Below are 23,423 nucleotides of genomic sequence, written 5' to 3'. Positions count from 1 at the left end.
CTAGTTTCAGATACTAGAGGTTCAGAAATAACATGTTAGAAAATGGCAGTGCAATCTCAAACTGTTAGTAACCTATAAATCAGTTACTTCAGCATCAATATTCTTTCCTCTCAAGGGTTCTAGTAAATGAAGAATAAAAATTTGGATGTTCTGCAAAAGTGCATGAAGACATAGGTCAAAAATGACTGGATTTTAACTTGCCATGCTGCTAATGACAGCCACTGGCAGAGTGATAGCTCTAGCCTTTTTTATTTAAAGTTGTGTTTCAGAATCTTTAATATGGGCAAGGATGAGATTTTACTTTCTAATGTAAGAGAATGTCCAATGTTCCTAACCTACATAGCTCCAGTAAACACTGTTTTAAGGAAATTACTAAATACAAAGGAAATACTGAATTTAATGAAAACACTAAATACAAAACTGCAAGAGTTGGTCACATTGAACTTTCTCTCTAAAAAACATCAGAGGTTTTTAAGAGGCAACAGTTTCTGTCACACATGCTTTTCTCTTCTTGACCCAAAATCATACATGTGAAGATCATGCTTCCGTGCCTTCTATTCTAAGGCAAAGTCTTTGTTTTCTAAAGCCCTGCAATCCCTTCAATGACAGAGAAAATACTAATCTGACTATTAAGGCAGAAATCCAAATATACTGGATACACAAGGCACTTTTATAACCTCACTGCAGTCAACTGCTCCATTCAAATGCTTCTTACCATGTACAATACTATGAAAGATTAAGAATAACAAAAAGATGAGCTAATCATAAACTTGGTATATGACACTTGCATACAGCATTTCATGATTCCTACAATTTATTATTGTCAGCTACATACTTGTTGAAGTACATTAACCTGCTTTGAACTCTTCCAGGTAAAAAAACATGCTGTTTTCCCATGAGTTTGAATGCTAATCATGGGACATACAGCTCTTTTCACTGTGAATTTTTCTAGCCTTACTTTTAGCATGTCCTTCAACAGAACTGCTGTTTGTTCTTCTGGAGCTCTATATTACTATTTGTGGTAGACAGGACCATATTGTTTTTAAATCAGGAAAGTGTCAATATTAATCCACAAATAAATAATTTCTTCATTGCATCTCTTAAATGGGACTAAGGCAAATCAAACTAGCTTCTCACTAGAAGAGAAGAACTGGGGAGAAAGCTCCAATCCACCCCACTCATTATGGACAATCCAGTACCACATAATGAAGTTGAAAAACAAACAACTGAAAAGGAAACAACAAAGCATCCTATCAAACATGAATCTATGAAATATACATCCAGAAGAAAGCATCAAGGTAAATTTTTAATTGGCATTTAATTAAAAAGGAAAGCTTCTGTAGATTCTAAAAATAGGCAATAGATGTGACTTTAGAAACTAAATCCCAGATGATTCCAAACATTTTTGGAACTAAAATTGCCAGGATAAGAAACACAGTTTAAATGTCTTGTATTTCTGCAGAGTAAATCCACAATTACACTGCAAGGGCCATCTCTGTGTGTGTTTTAAAACATAATCCTCGAGATAATCTTCTGCTGACACTGCTGGAAATTATGATAGTGGAGTAAGTGGATATATTTCTCAGATGATGCCTTTGCCACATCTCTTTTTAGCTTGGAAATAACTAATTGTTGGTGTTGAAGTGTCATTGTCATAATACAATGGCTGCCTTCACGGCATCAAATTTTACATCTCTAGAAGTGGTTACAAGGTGGGAAAAGGTAACAACGAAGATGAAAAGACATTAGGGACTGTAGTTTACTTTCCTCGTCTCTCTTCCAGTTTTACTGACACACTGCACACTCCATAGGATGACTCCTGTTGTTTTTCTCCTGTTCACAGTTAGCAAAGTTTTTCTCCTGGATGTCTAAAACAGGTTGGATAATAATGCTGTTCCTAATAACAAGATTCCAAATGTAAGACTTCAGAAAGAACAGGGAGAAGTCTTATGAAGAATTACCAAACACTCTGGACACAAATCCAAGGGGAAACTGGGAGGCAAACATGGTGAGAAACCAGGGAGCAGCATAGAGGCTGGGGCCAATCTCATGTTCCTCTAGGTGGTTATAGAGATCTCGATGGTAGTCATGAAGAAGTCGAGACAATTGGTACATCTGGATCTGCATGGAATAAGAATAAATTACTAAAGATCAATGAGTTTTAACATTCATAATAGCGAAGACCATGATTCATACTTGTCAGAAACAGAGAAAGGTATTTGTCAACTGATGTTTGGATGAAATTGTGTGGGAATAAGAAATACTTGGAAGCCACCTAAAAGACACAGGATGGGTCACCTTTAAGCCTACAACAGGCTCAATTGTACAGTCACTTGAACCGCATTTGAATACTTATTTATGGTTTCCATAGTTTCCCCAGAAGTATTTTGATTTGAAAATCATGCATTTAAGATGATGTATTCTTTTCCTAGATTATCCTTCCCTATTTTTAAGAACTCAGTATAAGTTTAGGCTTTGACAATGCTAGCTGTATTGCATTATTATTATTTAACATTAGCATCCTTTACTTAAAAAAATAATGAAATCATACCTGTAAAATTGTCATGTCAGGACGATACTGTTTTCTCAGGCCCATGTCAAACATAAGAAACTTCAGCATTTTAAAAGCATCTTCTTCACTCATATGAAGTAGTAAAACTCCTGCTACAAAACTGAGGCCCTGGCAATATCCTACTTCCTGGTCCAGGAGTGAATAGGCCTTCAAAATATTGTAGAGTGACAGCTGCCCAGCTCCCAGCTGTGCTGAGAAGTATGGATGTGTTGGAAACGTGCGCCCTGTGAAAAGAGCTGAAGTTAGTGACTTAAACTAAAAAATAAACAACAAAAATCCCCAAATCCTTGTCATGTTGTCAAATTAAACAGTCTTTCAAAAATGTAGATTCTTTTGAGAAGTAGATTTTGAGCCAACCCACAGGAATACCATAAGAATGTTAACAATACAGAACAATTGACTCTTATACTCTACCACTGTTTTGTTACAATCATTGCAAAGTTCATTTAGAAACTGTCAGGGGGTGGGGAAAACCTGTTATTTGGAACATCTGAATACCTGATTCTTAAGACTGGCCCCTGAACAGTTTATTATAAGTTAATAAACTATTATAAGGATTATTATAAGTTGTCCTAATAAGGACAACTATTAGGATCCAGGCACAGACTTAGAACATCTGAACTACTTGGGATGAGGCCCCTTCCCTTTATTTTTTCTTTTTGTCTTTTTCATCTAAATGTGTCTCTTGTCACAACCATCCTTACCTTTGTCCCTCCCAGTCTCTATTTGCTTTTTTTTTTCCTGCAGCTGTACAATACAAATTGTATAGCTGGATATCAGCTATGATATATGCTATATATATATGTACATATTTTATATATATATATATGTGTGTGTGTGTGTGTGTGTGTATATGTATATGTATGTATATATATGTGTGTGTATATATATATATACAAATACACACATATTATGTGAGAGCACAGCTAATCGAGGCAGCCAACAAACACAGCATTTAGTGCAGCCATTTCTGGGTTTTGTTTCCTTAAGCTTTGAGCATACAGAGACTATGTCCAGGATCAGCAGGGGACTCCTGGAAGTGTGAGGGTACTGCTGCTGGCTGCCAAGGCTGATGCTAACCAACCCCTTGTCAGTTGTCCTTGATGACAAGATGCCTGGAGCCTTTGTTCCAGCTGATCCCTTGTAAGCAAGGGTCACTGGTGACCTGGGCAATGGGGCAGAGCACACCCTCAGCAAGCCTGAAGGTAATACAAAACTGTAAGGAGTGACAGATACACCTGATACCATCCACAGGGACCTCAACAGGCTGGCCAAATGAGCTGCCAGGAACTTTATAAAGTTCAATAAAGTGCAAAATTCCTGCACTTGGAGGGAACAAATCTGTGCAACAGTATTTGCCACCCATCTGGAAAACAGCTTTGCAGAAAAGGACCTGAGGTTTCTGGTGGTCACCAGGTCACACATGAGCCAGCAATTTGTCCTTGCAGCAAAGAAGGCTGATGGTATCCTGGGCTGCATTAGGAATGCTGCCAGCAGCCGGAGGCAGCTGATCCTTCCCCTCTAGTCAGCACTGGTGAGGCCACATCTGGAGTGCAGTGCCCAGTTCTCTGCTCCCACTACAAAAGAGATACAGCCACACTGGAGAGAGCCCAGCAAAGGGCCATCAGGATAACAGAGGGACTGAAGCATCTCTTCTATGAAGAGAGGTTGAGAGAATGGGGACCGTTAAGACCAGAGAAGAAAAGGCTCAGGAGGATGTTACCAGTGTGCACAAATATCCAGTGGAAGGGAATGAAGAAGAAGAAGCCAGGCCCTTCCCAGTAGTGCTCACTGACAGAACAAGAGGCAATGGGCACACATGGAAAACCAGGAAATTATAAAGGTGGATAGACACTGGCACAGGCTGCCCAAAGAGGTTGTGAATTCTCCATCTATGGACTTATTCAAAGGCTGAGCAAACATGATCCTAAACAGCCTGGGCAGACCTTGCTTTGAGAAAGGGAGATTTGGACTAGATGACCTCAAGAGCTCATTTCCAATCTCAACCACTCTGTGATTCTGTGAACAAAGACATTAAAGACTTAACCTTTACAGATTTAAAAAAAAAAATTCCAAAGGCAAATTTTTCGCTTTCAGGAAAAACCCTCCCCCTATCAAACTTCCTCTGTGAAATACCTCAACAGAGGAGGAATTTGAATACCTCTTTTGTTCTAGTATTAAGTGGAGCTTGTTTTATGGTTGCCCACTTGTTAAATACCACCCCACCCTTTAGCTCCTGGAATGCTGCTGTGCTGCCAGATAATATCAGAACTCCTGTTACAAGACAAAGCCTGGGGCAGAGTTCTTCTGCCATCTGGTAGTTGCTCTACCTGTCACATGTGACATGGCATTCAGTTCTGAGTAGGTCTCCCTTGCCAGGGTGTCAGAGTTGAATGCTACAGAATAAGTATTTCTAGCTTTCAAATGAGAAGGAGCTTGCAGTCCTCTGCTTGAAGTACAAGTTACTGCAGCACAGTCTAAAGGAAGACCTGCACTGCCTCACTCAGGCAGCAAAGTTCATTTCATGTAAGTCATGAAAAAGAGTTAAAAGCTTAGCAAGAATAAAACCACTAAGAACTTCTAAAAACCAGTAAATAGAGGAGGAGAAGAACTACTAAACTCACAAGCTGATGTGTTTCCAAGTGCTGTGATGTTAGCTTAATTAAGAATTTTAGCCTTCATTTTGGAGCAAAGATCTCTGGCCCTGCCAAAAAGATTAAATTAACTGTGATACCTCTAGAGCCCCAGAATGCAATAGGGACTACTAAAAAAGTACCTATTACTTTATTTTTTAAAATTTAATAAAACAAAAAGTAATTTTTCTACTGTGTTGTTCAGCAACACCCAGTGATGGATGGTTTCCTACACTGATAACATTGTAACATGTAAATTGGGCCAGCAAAGCAGCTGCTATACCTCAGCTCTGCATCCACATGCACATACCTGGCCTCAGGAAGCACTATTTACATCTGAGGATGCATCAATTCAACTAAGTTCGAGCATGCTCTCAGAAGGATTCTTAAAGATTTAAGAAAAAATGCTTCTGATAGCCTGAAGGAACACAAGTCAAAACGTACAAATCCCTTCTAGCTCTCTATCCAGTTATTTCAGTGTGAATCACTAGGAAGTCTTCAGCTTCCTCATTCACCTTATGGTTATGACAGGGCCCAATTCCTCTTTCAGCTAATGGGCTGGCAAATAGCCAGCAGAAACTACAATTTGCATGAAAACCACCATGAAGTTACCGATTTGCCAACACATGCAGTCATTTGTTTCTACAAGAGTGTGTGGCTAAGATGAGAAAGTATTTGTGTGCAGAATCGGGTAGAAAATACAAACAGCTTGCCGAGCCAGTAATCCCCAGTTTGCTATTCGAGACAACCAAGTTCAGACTGACTGTGCTCCCTACTGTCCAGGAGTCATTCCAGCACCATCCCTCTGCTAAGGTGTTCAATTAATTAACCCAGCACAAAACTGTTCACCTCTCACTGAACCACTTCAGTGTCCCACCCTTCACTGCCAGGGCTATCAACACCAGGTATGCTGGACCATTAGGTATTTGCTAGTAAATGATCTCTGGCTGCATGTAAATGTCTCTCTCAAACACAAAAGATTGTTGTCTGGCACTGCTCAGTCCAGGGGAATTCCTAGATTGGTGTGCAAAATCTGAAGGAAGACAATTTACACACACTACCACTGCCTATTCCCAGCTGGCATTAAAGCTCCTTGGCTTGTTACTTTCCCAGTGCCATGTCAAAACCAGGCAGGTCTGCCAAGTAGGGGAAAGTGAAGGTGACCTCCACCAGCACCCTTTCCCACCTCCTGCCACACCACTGTCTGCAGAAACACACCTGTTCCTTCACATTCCTGTGTATTTTCTATGCACTGCTTTGGTATTTTGCTATACTTGGTGTATATACTTTTGGTATTTTGACTCACTTTACCAAGTGCTCCAAAAAAGGAGAAAATAGCCTCTTTATTATCTAAAGCTTAGGTCACCAGTTAAGCTTGACAAATCTTCTCACAGTTTAGTACCCACTGAAGACAGCACACTGAATTTTTAATAAAATAATAAAGGGGTGCTCCCAGACAGCTCTGTGTAGGGGTAATCCTACCTCATCAAGAGGCAAGAAAGGGGGTAGATCCATTTGCAGTGAAAAATGCTTAAATACTGCTTGAGTAGTTATAAAGAGCAGAATTATGATGGGACAATTCTGTACTACTGCTTTACAGAAAAGATGTAAGAGAAAATAATGCAATGGGTATTAATCATTCAGATCAGTCCAAGTACAACTTTTCTTATAAATTTTTATCATTCTTTCACATGACATTTGGTTACTTGCAGTACATCATTTCCTTTGATGGAATTTTTCACTGCAAATTCATTTAATCAAATGCAGTGATAATGGACTTCTTAAATTGACCCACACAGCTCCTCAGAACCAAAGTGTCAGTGCTATGCTCTGGAAGACATTTATTTTTTACCTTTATTAGGGAAGAGCATAATGAATACTGAGTTCAATGTGGGGTTATCCCCCACACAAGAGCTGTGATCCTCTTGGAAAAACATCAGCTCCTGATTTCTCCCACCAGATTAGAAACAATTCTTACCAACAACCTATTACTAAATAGTGAAAGGCATTTTGTGTGTCAGCTTCTTGAAGTATCTTACAGAGATACTAAGCCCCTTGTTTTAATTTCAGACCACTACTGTACTTACCTAGGTCAATAAGAATTGCATGCTGTTGGGAAGTTAGTTGTTTCAGGAGTTCTTTGTAAGGTGTGTCCTTTGGTTGTTGTTTACTTGGAAACTGATGTTTAAGATGGTATTGCTCAGCTAGAAACTTCCAGATCTCCCCACGGTGGTGACGTGGTACTCCTGAGCAGGGAAAACAATTAAACCATTAATTTGTACTCCTACTGAGGGCTCTGCTGTAGTTGAGCTAACAGGATTGAGGAACTGAAAATGCCTATCTGCTACAAAGGCAGGCAGGTCCCTATTGGCCACCTCCAGTGGACCATAGAAGTAGATGAAACTACAGCACTTTTAACTTGCTCAACCAATAAAAGACATCAGCACCTTAAGAGGAGTGATTTAAAGCAGAAAGAAATGCTACAAACTGCCTAAGGTTAATCCAGTCTGAGAAGCACTAGAAGAGGCATCAAGAATTGCAATACTGGTCTCTGAAAAGCAATAAGCTTATCTCCCATTTTTCCATGTAAAGTACACAATAAAGCACTGCAATGGAACTAATTCACACTTTTCACTCATATAGCATGGCCTCTGATGTTATGAGTACATTTTAGGAAGGTGGGATGCACAGATACCAAAAATATAAATAGGTACAAATGAGATGTGATCTAGAGACTACAACACAAGGCAGATAATCTGATAGCAAGTATTGTATTTCTAGTTTTGCCATCGGCTTGCTTAATGACTGGTACACATAAAAATGTTTTAAAGTTTGAATTTATTTCTCTTTAAAAAGGGCAGATGCTACATAACTATTTCACATAAGTAATGATAGCCTTCATTTTAAACTGGATGGAAAGCTTTGAGAGTAGAATTAATTCAGCACAAGACTCACTATTAAATCACCTGCAAAAGAAATCAATGCACTTTCACCTGGGGAAGTGTTCTGTCTAATCCATAATGCACTGGAACCAGATACTACAGTTTGAAATTAATTTACAGCTTGAAGTTTTAAGGACTGTTTTTTTTCTTCTGGTATATATATAACATATGGAGGACAATAACAATAGGAGGAATCAAGACTTACCCAAGCATACAAGTTACACGGAAAGATAGCAAAACATACTAGGATTTGATATTGTTCGAAATCTAGACTTACCCAGTCATTTTAAATGGGCAATTTGGTTTCATTTGCTTGTATAATTGCACATAGTCAGGTGCAATATTTAAAATATAAAGCTTCTGAGAGTGGTAAAATCTTATTACTTCCTTTACGTCTTGGAAACCTCTGTAAAGAGCTACAAAAAGCTCCTTGGAGTAGCCACCTTCACCATTGGTCCATACAGCTCTCAGCCTAAGGCCTTTGGGTCCAACCATGGCAAATATAACATTGAGTAATAGCCCAATTTCTTAGAACATTTAAAAAACATCCTTAGGTTATATTACTTTTGCTGCAGTGGAGATAGGGGTGGTTAGTCAGCCCTGCAGTTGCGAGGAAGACTGTAAGTGGTGCTTGCAGGGACAAAGTGTTCTTGAACTCAGAGAAAAGGCAGTTCTGCAGAGATACCCATGTTTATTGTTTGTGCACACAGTACACAGGCTGGAACAGAGAATTTCCAGAAAACAGTGCAGAGGGCTTCTTCAGTTATTCACACAGTCATTTATTGGTATTATCCAGGCTTTTTTTCTTTAATTGTAAATTTTAATTTATAAAATCAGATTGCAAAAATTGCAATACATTGAGGTAGCATACAACTGTCCTGGTAAGGGCAGATGTTATTTAAAAATGTATGCTATAGCTCCTGTGATACAACTGCAGCTACCACTGAAAGGGACTGGTAGTTGCATAACCACGATGGTACCATTGTTTAGTCAGCAGCCTGAGGAACAGCACTAGAGAGAATATGGTTATAAGGAGTGGTTAAGTGGCCACACTATTCCTTTTCAGATACAATTTACATGCATTTCAACAACTCTAAAAACGAACTGTTTACCTTGTCCAACAGCAGCATGTATTTTTTCCACATCAAATTTAATCTTTGACCTTCCAGGTGTGCTCAACATTTTTTCCCAAATCAAAGTTACATCTTTTAAGCATGGTGTGATTTCTTCATAGTCAAGTTTCAGGCGTCTGTTCTGCAAATTGTTTTCAGATGCTAAAAAGTGATATAATGAATGTAGCAGTTAATATTGCTTACTATTTGTAAAATGGATTAATTTAACTTATAACTCTCCCATGCTATCCACCTGAAACATTTCATATCTAAAATTTCAAGATTCTGGGGTTGAATTGGTTTGTTTGGTTTTTTAAAGATATTATATGCAATATTAATTGTGTTTGACCAGTTAAATTGAATTCCCTACTCCTAATCAACTCCTAAATATGAAGAAACATGAGACACGATGACTAATGAAATAAACATAAGATTTTTATAACAGGAATTTTCCTTTTCCCAGCTCTTCAGTACAGAAGAATTTCAGCAAATAAAAACAGAAACCAAATTTAGTCATCTATTTGCTATGCATACAGCCCCATAATAGTAATGACAAACAAAATACAATAGCTGGGAAAGCATCAAAAGACCAAGGCAGAAATGAAAATTATTCCATAGCTGAGTATAATTCCAAAATTTAGAAGTAGAGTAAGAATTGCAAAGGAAGTTTTGGTGAAACTTTTAAGTTGTTTTTTTCTGTAGGGGCATTTTAGTACTATAATGTGTCTGGAAAACAAGATTTATTAATGTTAATCATGTAAACTAAATAATAAAGCATGTTTTGTAATAGTGGATAGATTTGTGCAGGTAATTAGACTGAAAAAATAGAATAGGAAAAAAAGAGGAGGAGCTCATATGAGATACAAATATGTTGATCATCTATTCCTAAAAGGATGAAATGATGAAAGAAAATGGTATAAGGAAATCAAGATGAAGATACAAAGACAACACTAAGGAGAGACAAACAGTGGGAAATTTATGGAGAAATTAACAAAATAGGTTCCAATTTTTTAACTAGGCTGGTAAGGTGGCTGAGTACTCAGTGCACCCAGTTCAAGGCCAAGAGCAGCTCTCTACTTGCAAAAAATGAGAGGAGCAAAAGTTCAAAATACATAAAAGACTGGAAAGGTTCTATAGTATTAAATAAAAATTAAAAGGTAATTGTCCTACAAATAACATGATTTGAAGCTATCTTTAAGAAAAAATAATGTATCATGAAGTGATTGTGTTTCTTAACTAATTTGCCCCAATGTATTTGCAGTACTTCTTTTTTGTGATGATGCATTGCTGTAATGGTAACAAGGTACACTTATTTTGAGGACATTCTGTCATATATCATAAGCCTGATGCTACATTTGAGGATTTCACAGTATGAACTGATAGAATCACTCCTATCCATTTCAGTCTTGAGACAGTCTATGTTAAAATGTTATTATATTATCTTTTGGTAATTTAACTCTCCATAACTTGTATTTTCAACTCCTTTATATAAATCTAATAAACAGTTAAAGATTGCTTAACATTTTAATTGCATAATGACACTATCAACACACTAAACTCAGCTTGTTCTGAGACCTGTATCTGCAGTTAAGATTTTGTAAATTATTGAATTCTGAGAGTCACAAAGGGTTATCTTGTCCTGTACTCCCACTGACTATACAAGCTTCTTGATTTTAAAAACTGAAAAGAACTGTTTATATCTGGGAAGTGTACCTCCTCATCCTGTAGTTGCTTTCACATGTGAATGACTTAATTCAATGAGGTTATTCATGTGAGTGTTGAGGTTACCCAAGTTCTTTCAAGGTTTGGACCTCAGATTATTTAATTTTTAATTCAGTGATTAACTACAGATACATTAAATACATGCACTCATAGTTTTATTTTAGGTGTGTGTTCACACAAAATACTTCAGTCTATCTAAACAATTTGTCAACTTCACATTTTTGTCAGTGAAAAAAAAACCCAACACATTTATAAATCAGAATATTAAAGACCTTAAAACACAGATGGCATTGCATGAATATAACTAAAAACGGGCATTTAAATTTCAGCTTATAGGAAAAACTTGGACCAATCTTTTAATGTGTCATCTTCTGCAAACAAGTATTTTCTGGTGCTTGGCAACTTTTCAGACTTTTCTGCTTTATTCAATATTCTTATGCTATGTAGAAAAATGTGACATGTGAGGACTGAGGAGAGAATAATCCTTTATCAACAGCTTATTTAGATACTGACACTACCCAATTCCCAATATCACACATAAGCACTAGCTGCAGCACAATCATCTGTTGTTTTCAAGCATTGTCTCACCATCTGAGCTCTTCATGCAGCAGCTACCTAGGACAACTTCCTCACCCCACAGGGCATAAAGCACAGCTGGGCCTTGAGTTCTGCTAACACCCACCTCATTCATTCCCTAACTAGCTTTTTAGACATGTTCATCTTAATGTATGTATGATGGTTTTTCAATTTTTTCTTTTGGGCAGACAAAACTGGAGCATAGAGTTAAACTTGCTAAAATGTGTATGGATATTAGTGACCTACACTTGCCAAAAATTTGACTGCAGGCTGTAGATTCAGATAACTTGAATACAAGAGAATTTTTTTTTAAAAAATCAGGACTATAAATACACAGAACAGAGAAAATTTATTTCTAAATGCCATAAAAAAGTTACAGAAACTCAATTACAACAGCACTGTTCTAAGCTTGAAGAGGTTGTATAAATAATTTCTCTAAGTATCTCTTCTCCAGATGGTCTCAGCCTCTGCCCAAGGGCACTGTATATCTGGCATCCATTGCCATATTTTATTTTAATGGATTAGCTAATACATTGCTGGGAATATGCTTGTCACCTGTGGAGTTCTTAGGAAACTCGGGTGTCAGGTGTTCCTCAGTCAGGGTTGAAACAGGAGAGCTACACTGCTGGGAGCAAACAGCCTACAGGTGGGCCAAGTGCTTTGGCAGGCCATATCCAATATCCAAGAGGTGTTCTGTCTTTCCAGGTACGTGTCTTAGCCTGAGTTTAAAGAAGGATTTCATGTTTGGTGTACTGAACTTTTCATACAGCTGGGCCCTCTCTCTACACACTTCTTGGAAGTCAATCCTTCCTCAAGTTTAGACAAGAAAAATAAATATTACCATTTTCATACCAGGTACCTCCCCTTTTGAGGGTTCAGGTCCCTAGTCCCTTCCTGAACATCTAAAATCACCCAGATAAAAATTCTGTCCTCAGAAATCTTCAAAGCTCAGCTCTCAAAGGCAATCACTTGTGATTCTGCACACAGCTGTTCTTTATGAATAAAAACTGAGTAAAAAATTTATGAGTAAAAATTGCCACCAAAATGTATTTGCTGCAGCTAAATCATTCACAGAAAGATTGTGGTTAAGAACGACTGCACATTACAGTTTATCAGGTTCCTTCTCATCACGCTCTGGACTGATTTAAGTCCTTACCACTCTACAGAAACCTTGCCTGCACAGCGTGAGTACTACTACTGGAACCCATGGTTTCAAGTCCACAACAGCCTCTTTAAGAACTTCCTTTGAACATCAAGACTGGCTGAACACAACATTGCAATGACCAATACTTAGACAAGGACCCGTGGATGTGAATGTAGAAAATAGTTCATGATACTGATCATGCTCAATTCCTTGTGAGAGCTTCTAGACACCAGCCTAAAAGAACCCAGTCATAGTAAAGAGAGTGTCCTTCATTCAGATCAAGTAAACAAATAATAAGATGAAGTAATAAAAAATTATCATCCATTGTCACCTACACTAATGAGTGCTGAGGGAGATGTTGCTAATCTGATTTACCTGTGTGTTTCTAGAATGTTTCATTAAGGCTTGGTGCAGTCTACTACGAAGGCCACAGAGAAAACCAAAAGGTGAATTTGTATTCCAGTATGGTGTGGTACTCAAGAACTTCACCAACCTTGTAACTTCTGGTTTTCTTTCTCCATTCTGAGGAGCAGTATCTGCTGAATAATGGCTTTCTTCCACAGTTCACGCAGCTCATGGGGTGTCCGCTTCCTTTCTTCTTTCACTGGCCCAAAGGGGCCATCTTCACATACTGGTTCCAGTGGGGATCTGGGTGGAAGATCTCCCAATTCACAGTAATCTTTAAAAAAAAGAAGCTGTTGTTAACTACTTGGATGTCATGAACAGGTGAATGAAAGGACAATTTGAAAGGCTGCACATATACAGATACACACTTCTACATATATGCACACTAACTCACGTATCCATCTACATCTACACAGATAGATAGGTAAGAGGTAACAATACCTCTTACTGGTTTCCCAAATGACAGTTTCAAGCAGACTTAAAAGCTGCTTCAGAGTAAGAATCATACAGGCTAAAGCCTAGAATAACTTTTTCTATCACCTGGTAAAAACACTGTACCACACACCAAGACCACATCTTGCTAATTACTGCTTTACATACAGAGAACTAAAAGGAAAAGGCAAATTTGAGAAATTACAAAAACATAACCTACAGCTGAAACATGGCATGATTCAAAAAGCAGATAAAATCAAATATAGCAGCCACATAATTTGAAGAATAATCTCTGAAGTGTGTTTAACAAAGACGCCCTTAGCTGCACAAACACACCACCACCTAAGGCCATACAATGGGATGATTACCAGTTCTTAAAGTAAATAGGCGGAGAGACAGGCACTTAAGACATGCTTGCTTTCACTTCTCATTTTTAACCATATCATAACCTGTACTTTTTCTTTTGGCTTCAGATGGCCTACCACAAAATATATCATTTTGTCAAGCATGCAAGGCAATTCCAAGACTGAAAACATTACAAAAGAAAGTGAACATTAAATAAATCTCAGGCAAATTGAAAATTCATTTATTTTTAGGGAAAGGGTACATAACATTGTTTTAAATCAAGTAATCAATGTAAGAAGCACAAGCTGTTATACTTTGTTTTCTTAATACCTGCTGTAGTATTACTTAATTTTATTGTTTTATACAGCTTCTCTGGAGGCTCAGTAGTCTTTGACACAACCTGTATCTAGAAGAAAAATTACTCAATTCACCAACTTTAAAATGAATGGTCAAAACAACCAATATCTTCCTACCAAATCTCAAATAAAAGGCCATCACAACAGCATTTCTTCACCCAACAAAAATGACTATGAAATGGCTCCCTGAGCTATACAGGCAAGACAGTGCTTTCAAGTTAGTGCAACAAAATCCATTCACAGACTCGCTAACCAAGGACAAGTACATCTGTGTGTGCTATTTCAAACAGCTCCTGCAGAAGGAGCATTCCTGAAGCAATTATTCTGATGGCAGCTCAGTGGTCCACTTCTTTATCATTGCCATCATGGTAAAGATTTTGAATTAAACACACACAGCATCTAATCTCTTCAAAAAATAACAAAATAGGAAGGTTTCCCCCCCTTTAAGTTCTGCCCAGACTGTCACTCCACTTTGACTCATGCAGTACATATGCAGCTACTCTTTCCTTGTTTGTTTGAAGGCACTTGCACAACTGAGCTCAGATGACTAAGAAAGGAAATGTTCACAGCTGTTCACTTCTGCTTTTCTGAGTCTTGCCACTGTCAGCCTTCTCCTCTCAAAGAGACAGAGAGAAGTAGAGTGGCTCCAAATACCCCCCGTTTCCTTATACAACATTTATTTGCTTTCCACCACAAAGTCTAGGGCTAAAATGCACATAAAGAGTGTAACGTTTTCAACTAGCAGAACAATTTAAACCTTTACTACCTTGCACTCTGGATATAGGTGTGGATACCCATGCTTCTGGTATCTAAAGCATTTCAAAGAACAATGAACATCACGGGAATGAGAATTCAGCAAAGGTCAAATAATTGACACTTTAATGGCAATCACCATTTTTGCAAAGAAAACGGAAAAACTGACAGGTGCACTCAGAAACATGGCTGGTTATGAAAAGCATCAATGCAATGAAGAGACTGTATTATATTCATTAATAGAAACTAGGGAATATTAATATTTTTTCTTTACAGGTACATGGAAAGACTTCAATGGCCTAAGATGTGCAGTTCTGAAAGAGATACAGGCAACTGTCAGCACATAGAGAAGATACACTCACTCAGTAATTTTCAATTTGTATTGACCATGAGAGGAAAATTATTTTTATTTGATTGCTGGTTTTGATGCAATCATTGGTTTTGATGCATGTGCTATACTGTCACCAATGTTTTGTACAATTTTATGTAGAATTACTAAATATAGTAGCTTTGATCCAAATTTTCCTCAGTGCATAGTGAGAAATATTTAAAGGCAAATGCTCTTAAGGATAATTCTGGTAAAATTCACTTAATTTGCTTGAATAAAATAATAAAGAAATAAAAAGACAATCTTCAAGGGAAGTTTTTAATTTCCTCTAATGCTGCATGCAATAATCACACCATAAGAGGAATCAAGAAAAGTGGTCACCATACAGCAATGCAAAAAAGTAGAAGTGATCCAGATAGGAAACCCCTTATCTACTGGTACACTGTACACTCTCTGTAGTCTGTTCACATCTTACGTTCACATTCCATTCTCATAGCATCCAATATGGAATGCAGGCACATCTTGGGGGAAAACAAGTCTCTTCTACACATTCTCCCAGTGGTTTGTGTATCTCTTTTAGAGTCAGATGTGTATTCTGATTTTATGTATGTATATACACATTAATATGTTAGAAAATAATAGACTATGTCCCAATACAGTTTATGGCTACCTACTCACTAAAAAAGACCTAAACCCAAAAAAACCCAGGCTGGCAAAACGCATGCAAGGAAATGGATTAAATACAATGCATTCCTAAAGCAAGAATGAACACATTCCACATCTAGAATCTTCTTTCTTCTTCTGTCTCTAATGTACACATCCCACCTCCTCAGGCCAAATTTTAGTGATTAGTCCTCAACTATCAAATTCACAAGTTTATCAGAGGCATTACTCACTTGTTGTTCTCCAGTGATCAAACTGTGGCAACACCTGAAATGCTGCAAAGCATTAATTACTGAAGACCATGGTCCTGCTTCCCATCTGTTCCTGACTAATCTGATAAAATCAGTATTCATTAAAGATATAATGCTTAGGGCTATAAAAGAAAACCGAAAGGTTACAAAATTCTGGAAGCTCAACAATTATGATTATCAACCCTACCTCTAATGCTTCTGTGAAGAATCCTGGGATTGATTTTGCCTTCCAAACAGCAGCTCCTTTTCTATTTTTTCTTTTGCTTCTTATCACTTGTGGACATTCAACAGAAAGTCTAAAGTCTATTCTGATAAAGTCCAACACTTTCAAAAGCTGCCTTCCTTCCTGTCTGCACACTGGCATGAGGCAACATTTACAGAATGGAAAATGAACCTGTTTAACTGCTCAGGTGGCCTGTCAGAAGTCTGCAGAGTTGCATCAGCTGTTTGGCTGGTAAATGAGGGAGGAAGGTGGAACGTGAAGGTAATCCCTCAAAGCAAAATAAGAAACTCAGACATTTGGTAAGTCAGCACTAACCCAGTGTCCATGAACACACAAGGTGATAGAGAGACATGTCACCCAGCTTCCAGATTCAGAACAGACAAGAGCAGAAATATTGCAACAAGGAACTGAGTATTGCATTGTTACGCACCAGGATCTGGAGGATAGCAGAGAAAGCGAAGACAAACAGTAGAGTGATTCAACTGTATGTAACTGGGAGCTCACATTCCCCTGAACCGAACTGCCACATCTTAAAATCCAAGCAATGTGCAGCCTTCAGAAATTTTATGAGATTAGTAGGTGCACTTAAACAGGACCTGAATGCTTCAGTACACACTGAAAGACTGCTTCCCTGTTCATCTGCCAACTTAGTCATCTTTTGTTGACTCCTATTCCACGTTTGACCTGACCCTAACTCCTTTCAAATATATTGCTTCCTTTGTTTCCATATAAAATTCTACCTCTATACATGCTATTTATTCCTAAAAGCTACTGCATTTCTGTTCTCTAAGGTTCAGGATTTGGCAAGTTGACTCAATGACTATTTGTATATTTGATCAATGGTAATTGTATAGTAGTTTTCCATTTGAGGTTCATACTTGGACTTCAGAACTATTCTTCTGCACAGTGGAATTTTACAAGTCTGTGGGTCAAACCCAAGGATTCCCTGAGAGACTGCACTTCACTGGGAAAACCACCATCTTTCCTGGGCTTGTGAGAACTTCTTCAAGGTACTGAATTGCAGATAACACTGCTCATAACCCAGATGGAAATGTTGCTCAAATATTCTAGTGCATCCACACATACCTCAAAAGCACTTCTCTTACGCTTCCACCACTTATAATACCTAATAAAGGACAAGGCCAGTACGAACAATGGACTGAGACAGGATTTGTACAGCTCATCTTTTCATGTATACTCAGCTGTTGGCTTCACATGGCAGTGCTTCAACCCTAAGGTGCAGAGTATCCTTACACTCCAAAAGGATCAACAAAAGCATTACACAAACCTCTTACATGGAAAGATGACACAAAAAACTAATTACAGAAGATTAAGAAGGAAGTATCATGATATTTTACTACCAGGGACCACACTAAAAAAAGTCTTTACATGGAAAGATGGTGAATTAGCTCAACAGTAATTAAAACAGACCATATCTGATCAGACATAGTATGAACAGGGATATTTCATTTGTAAATAACAAAGAAAAAATAAGTTTATCAAATGTTTTCCTAATTGATCCACCTTAGTATTAAACAAGGTTTAAGTGGCAAACCAACCTGAAAGCCTAAATTGAAAAAACATTCATTCAGAAGCACTTAGTCTGACCAAACTCAACTATCAAAACCAAGACAAGATTCATCTTTGACTAGAAACTCCAATGCTTCAAGCAGAAAGGAAGGGGCTGATAGGGAGGAGGTTCGATAATAATCCATTACCACCATCCTCACTATGGAATTGTTTACACATGGCTCTCTACAACCAGTCACATCCACTCTCTGGGGTTAAAAAGTCAGACAAGATACGGTAAGAATGTGGACAAAAGAATCCATTAAGCCTTTTATTTCTTGCATTATGTTATTTTTCTTTGTTGCATTTTGAACTTTACAAAATTCAGCTTGGAAAACAAACAAGAGAATTTCAGTCATTTATGATTCAATTGCCAAAAGAAAAGATGTCAACAACATCCTTAGTTCTCTTCAGATTTTCCATACAGGTAGTACAGCACCTTCTGCAAAATGCAAACTTCTGTAACCAAGGATATAATACTCCTATTATTTTACACAGCTGACTGGAATATTTAGCTTCATAACTGGATGTGGTAAAATGACCACATCTGGTCATTTCTGTAATCACTAAGCTTCAGATACAGAATCACAAGAAGCAACAAGTTCTTCTAATCTGACATACATCTTAAAGCAATGACTGAATGAAGAATTCTTGAAAAATTGTGTATCTCAACACTGTTGATTAAATTCAGCTCTGAAAGATGCTTGGCTTTTCAAGCCAAGACTTAAAAAGTACTCACTACCTCCAAATTAATCTCATTTACTAATATCATCAGTCTCTGAGAAAGGAATGCTCTGATACTTCAATGGGGACAGATGCCATCAAACATTAATCGTGTACTTACTGGTTGTAGCCAAACTTCTGTGCCATAAATCAAGATTGAGCTCTGAAAGGAGCAGAACTGAGTAATCAATTATAACCAACTGGCTTTAATTAATAACTGTGTTGCTAAAACACTACTGGCAAATACATTACAAATAATTTACACCTCATAAACACTCTAAGCACAGAATGCTAAAGCATCAGTTTATAGTATTTGCAATGCTACTACAAAATGACTTTTAAAAAATTTGCTTAAATAATCAAGAGATATAGCCCACACCACAAAGCACATGAACAGATAGGTAGATGTTAACTACAGCTGATTTCAAGAATAACAGTTCTTCAAAATTTTCTTCAGCACTTAGGATTTAACAGTTTACCACCTCTATCTGACAGAGGCTGAAACCAAATTAATTTTAATTAATGAATCAATTTCATTTTCCTGTACAGAGATATTTGTGCTTTCTAAACCATTTTTTTTCTGCAACTCAAGCTCTAAAATAAAATGTAGTTGACTTTTTTATCTGAATTTATTTGCTGAGTACTGTGAAGTCATACAAGCATCTCATTGCTCTGAATTTCAACTTCTTTAACTGTTCAACAGGTAACTTCATCACACATTGCCCACGTTAAATCCCTCATTCTATAACCTAAAACCAACACAGCTGTTACAAAAGTCTTGTCTACTTCCAACACACCTCTCTCAGCAACAAACACCACTATTTTCCTTCAAAAACCATTCACATTCCCCTTAAAATCCAGCAATTGACTTGACTGTGCTGGGAGTTTGACAATTTCCAAAACAATACTCCTACTACGACCAATTCTGAACAGCCAATAAGTGAAAACTGTAGTGAAAACTGTCCACTTCCCTGCCTTCTCTATTGCTTGTGTAATAATGTGAGTGGGACTAGAAAACTGACCCAACTGAAAATTAGGGCCTTTGAGTATGCCATACTTCATCTGGTTTAAAATGATCACTGAGTTTTCTCTGCACCTTCTTAACAGTGAACAAAGAACTAAAGAGTCCTAGACCACTTGCATAGCCAAAAAAATGTGGCTCTTGAGTGATGCTACTGAAGTAGGAAAATCTGTCTGCAAGTAGGGTGGGGAGGTATAAAGGTAAAAATCAAATAACCGAAGAAACACATTTATTACTTAGAATGCTTAAGACAGTGAGCAGGAGAGACAGAGCTTTAGAATAAGAATAATAAAAACCTTATTTCAAAAGAAATGTAATACTGTAACAGATCACAGTGCGATCCATTTGGTAGAAAGACTCTGCTTCCCTTTTTCCATCTCTCCACTTGGCAGGATTCAACACTCATTACGCTCCCACAAATAAACGAGAACAAAATTCCGAGGATGGAATTCCAAGGATGAGATGGTATGTCTGAAGGTGCCAGTGAGAGAAATGCTGCTCCCTGGTGCTCCACACCACTCGCAGCACCACAACCCTTAGAACGAACCAGCTAACAGCAGGAGTTGAAACCGGAGAATTTGAACTGCAGCTTGCTACAACGAACTAGCACAATTCAACAGTCCATCCTCCAGCTACCAACTGTAAAGTACTGCAGATCATTTCACCCACGTGGAAAATCCTTTCTAGGTCTTCAAACTGGAGATCAGCCTCATCTTCAGGCTCACCAGAGATCACCTGGCTCTCCTGTCAGGACTAGAATGCAGTACAAATTGCATAATAATTCTCTGATGTGTTTAATTGTAAAGTTATGTACAGAAGCAGGAAATAATACTGGGGGAAGGGGAAAGTGGCAGCACCAACAAGTAGGAAGTGGCTAGAAAAGGGCATGCATGTGGGGCTTTGGTTCCACAACAACCAAAAGGAATGGTTTCTCTACAAGGCTCTGTGTTGTCTCAGAGTGTTTGCCTTGCTGAGCACGGCTACATTAGTCCAATCATCAGGCAATGCAGGAATCTCAACTGGCAAGAAAAAATGGCTTTCCACCATATCTATTTGCAGTATTTTTCTTCTACTGATTTAGAACTTAATAGAATCCTTCATGTATAGTAAATCTTTCCTTTTAAATAATGGTGTCTACAAAACAACTGTGCTTTCTGCCTGGTAATTCATGATGCAACCCCCAAAGCACAAGCCAGCAACCATTCTGCTCCACCTGAGCTACAAAAAATGAAGTTTATGAGCACTTCCTAAAGAATTAAAGGATCCAGAAGTGTAAGGCAGTGGGACTCAGTGCTGTTTAAGCAGTTCAAGCTTCAAGTGGAAACTCAGGATATTGGACTTTGATCATTCAGTACCTCAAAAGAGTAAGATCAAAATTTCAGCAAAAGCTTTGTACCAGTTGTCTGGGGTTTCTCTTTAAACTTTTAGTAAATACACCTTCATATCCTGCTGTGTTATCCACACAGAGAGCAGCAATGAACATGATGCATTTTGAGATTCAGCTCACCACCTGCCTATACAAATGTTACCACAAATGTCAGAGCCTAGGTTTTTCTGTGTGTATAAAGCTTAAAGCTCTCTCGAGTTCTTATGACAAGTTATACATTCTTATGAACAATTTACTCATTACAACCCAAAGAAATTACAGGCACAGAGTAGTTTCCTTTTGTTGACAATGCCTGCCCACATGTGGTAAGAGCAATGCAAGTTCAAGCACCCTGGTGGATTTTACTTTTAACACCAAGTTTAGTAAATCAGCCTAGGCTAAACGTGAAAAACTGTATCATCTCTGAGTTGCAGAGATCTGGGTCTCTTGGCTGACTGACTTACTAGCTTTTAAACACACCCCTTCACCAGCTTTTTTCCTTACTCCTCTGCTGCAGATAACCCTGAAGCAGGGTGTTGACTGGCACCTGAAGGGAGAAACTGGTCAGTAGAGTCTGTGTCTATAAAGAGAAACCCATAAATCACAGATGTTCCCTTATTTCCCTCCCTTCCTGCTTACTTTTGCAGAACATGACAAAGCATGTTATCTTTAAAACCTTCCCTGCCCTCTGTCCAATTTGGCTGAAATTGATCTTTTGGAGATACATCAGCTGTTTGTGTAAATTAAAGGAAATCAGTCTAAAAAGACTGAGAAAGACTTAAAAAAAGACAGAATATGAAAGAGAAGCAAGATGATGAATGACAGGTTACATTTACTTTGGAACTAGAGGGGTTTCTCAGTTAATTGTGATGGTGAGTCCAATGTAAGACCAGCTGTACAGCAGCTCTCTTTAAGGCTACAGAGACTGGATAACGAGTATCCTTCACTGCTAGAAATGTTCCAGGAGATGCATAAAAGTCCAAATAGAAAAACCCAGTATTTGCTTTAAATAATAAAAAAATCCTGCTGGCTCTGACTTTTCTTCTGCTCATAAACTGAGTATGTACAGTGAAACAAAAAAGAACATGAATGAAGAAAAAAGGCCAAATATTTTAAATTGCTGCTCCTATTAATAGCACATCCTGTTTTCCATTTTGGCCACACTTGTTTCCCAAACTATTCTGCTTACCCAGCTGCAGGTTGTTAAGATTGTATCTTGCAGCTATTATGTCTCAGAGGAAATGCTTGGGTAGGCCATTTAGGTGGATTTTATTTTCCTATTTAATATGGGAATGTTTTGTGGTTTTCAAAAACAAGTAAGACTATTTCCAGTCACAAAGAGATGCATCAAGCCTGCAAAAATAGATGTTTCATATAACAGTCCTTCAAATGCCTTTAAGTGCAACAGAACATTTCACATGTATGTTCACACAACATGCTCCTGAGATCACTTCACTTTGAAGTACACTAAATTTGAGAGGCATTTGTACCCATATGCAGCTTACCTCACTGTCAGTCAAATTGCAAGCAGTGCATTAATGACAGAAACACTTCTGTTATGTGCCTACTCCAGTTAATCAAGGTCTCAGTTTAAGATGCAAGAGAAACATCTCAGTGACATTAGGATGGTTATGTTTTACAACATTTACTGTAAGGTACTGTTCCTTTCTGTTTCCTTACAATTTTTCTTATTTCTCATACAATGGCCTTAGAGGAAGTCAGAAGTTATAGCTTTCAAAGCTCATGCTGTGAAATTCAGACCTTAGTGAGCCAGAGAATTTTCTCAGGCATTCTTGGCCCCAGCATGTCCTGTACTATCTGGCTTACATAAAGTGAATGCACAAAATGATGCACATGCATGCTTACACACTGTGATTTTCTTCTAGTCTGTGGTTCTTCAGCTCTACAGAATTTCATAAAATAATTGGATAATAATAATGGGAACAGTGGATAATTATGATTCAAGTGGCAAATATCACAGACTGGAGCAGCCTACATGAGGACAAAGTATGTACTACAGAGCTCAACTGAGATCATAAAAGAAATGTTATTCCTGCTGGTACACCTGGATTTTTTTAGTCTGTAGTTCTGTACTCCAACACTGAAAAATGAAAGAGATGCATCCCCGTTTCTTCAGCACAATACTTGGTAATGCATTTTTCTCCAGAACTCAAAATAGTACACATAAAAATAATTTCTTCTCTGTCTAGTTAACATGAGATAACAGGAACAATTTACATATGAAGCTGAAAAGTAAAAATTCAACAGCTGAGTATTAGCAAAAAGT

General features: G+C 37.8%; 1 protein-coding gene across 7 annotated transcripts in view; it reads right to left on the bottom strand.

The window, feature by feature from the left end:
- The window catches only part of TBC1D1 (TBC1 domain family member 1), a 100,083-nt gene that overhangs the window by 8,290 nt on the left and 68,370 nt on the right, over positions 1–23,423 (bottom strand). For all 7 annotated transcript variants that reach the window (XM_014262241.2, XM_014262231.2, XM_005517776.3 and 4 more), the window contains 5 exons: positions 13,195–13,380; positions 9,260–9,421; positions 7,293–7,451; positions 2,552–2,796; positions 1,962–2,121 (listed from right to left, as the gene is read on the bottom strand). In XM_014262241.2, coding sequence (XP_014117716.2) covers positions 1,962–2,121; positions 2,552–2,796; positions 7,293–7,451; positions 9,260–9,421; positions 13,195–13,380 — 912 coding nt within the window. The remainder of the gene's footprint in view (positions 1–1,961; positions 2,122–2,551; positions 2,797–7,292; positions 7,452–9,259; positions 9,422–13,194; positions 13,381–23,423) is intronic.

Source organism: Pseudopodoces humilis, chromosome 6 (assembly GCF_049639895.1).
Source record: "Pseudopodoces humilis isolate 2021_Gansu_Grassland_sample_001 chromosome 6, ASM4963989v1, whole genome shotgun sequence".
Lineage (NCBI taxonomy): Eukaryota > Metazoa > Chordata > Aves > Passeriformes > Paridae > Pseudopodoces > Pseudopodoces humilis.
Note: the sequence above shows the minus strand (reverse complement) of the source record. Positions and strands in the feature narration are given on the sequence as shown.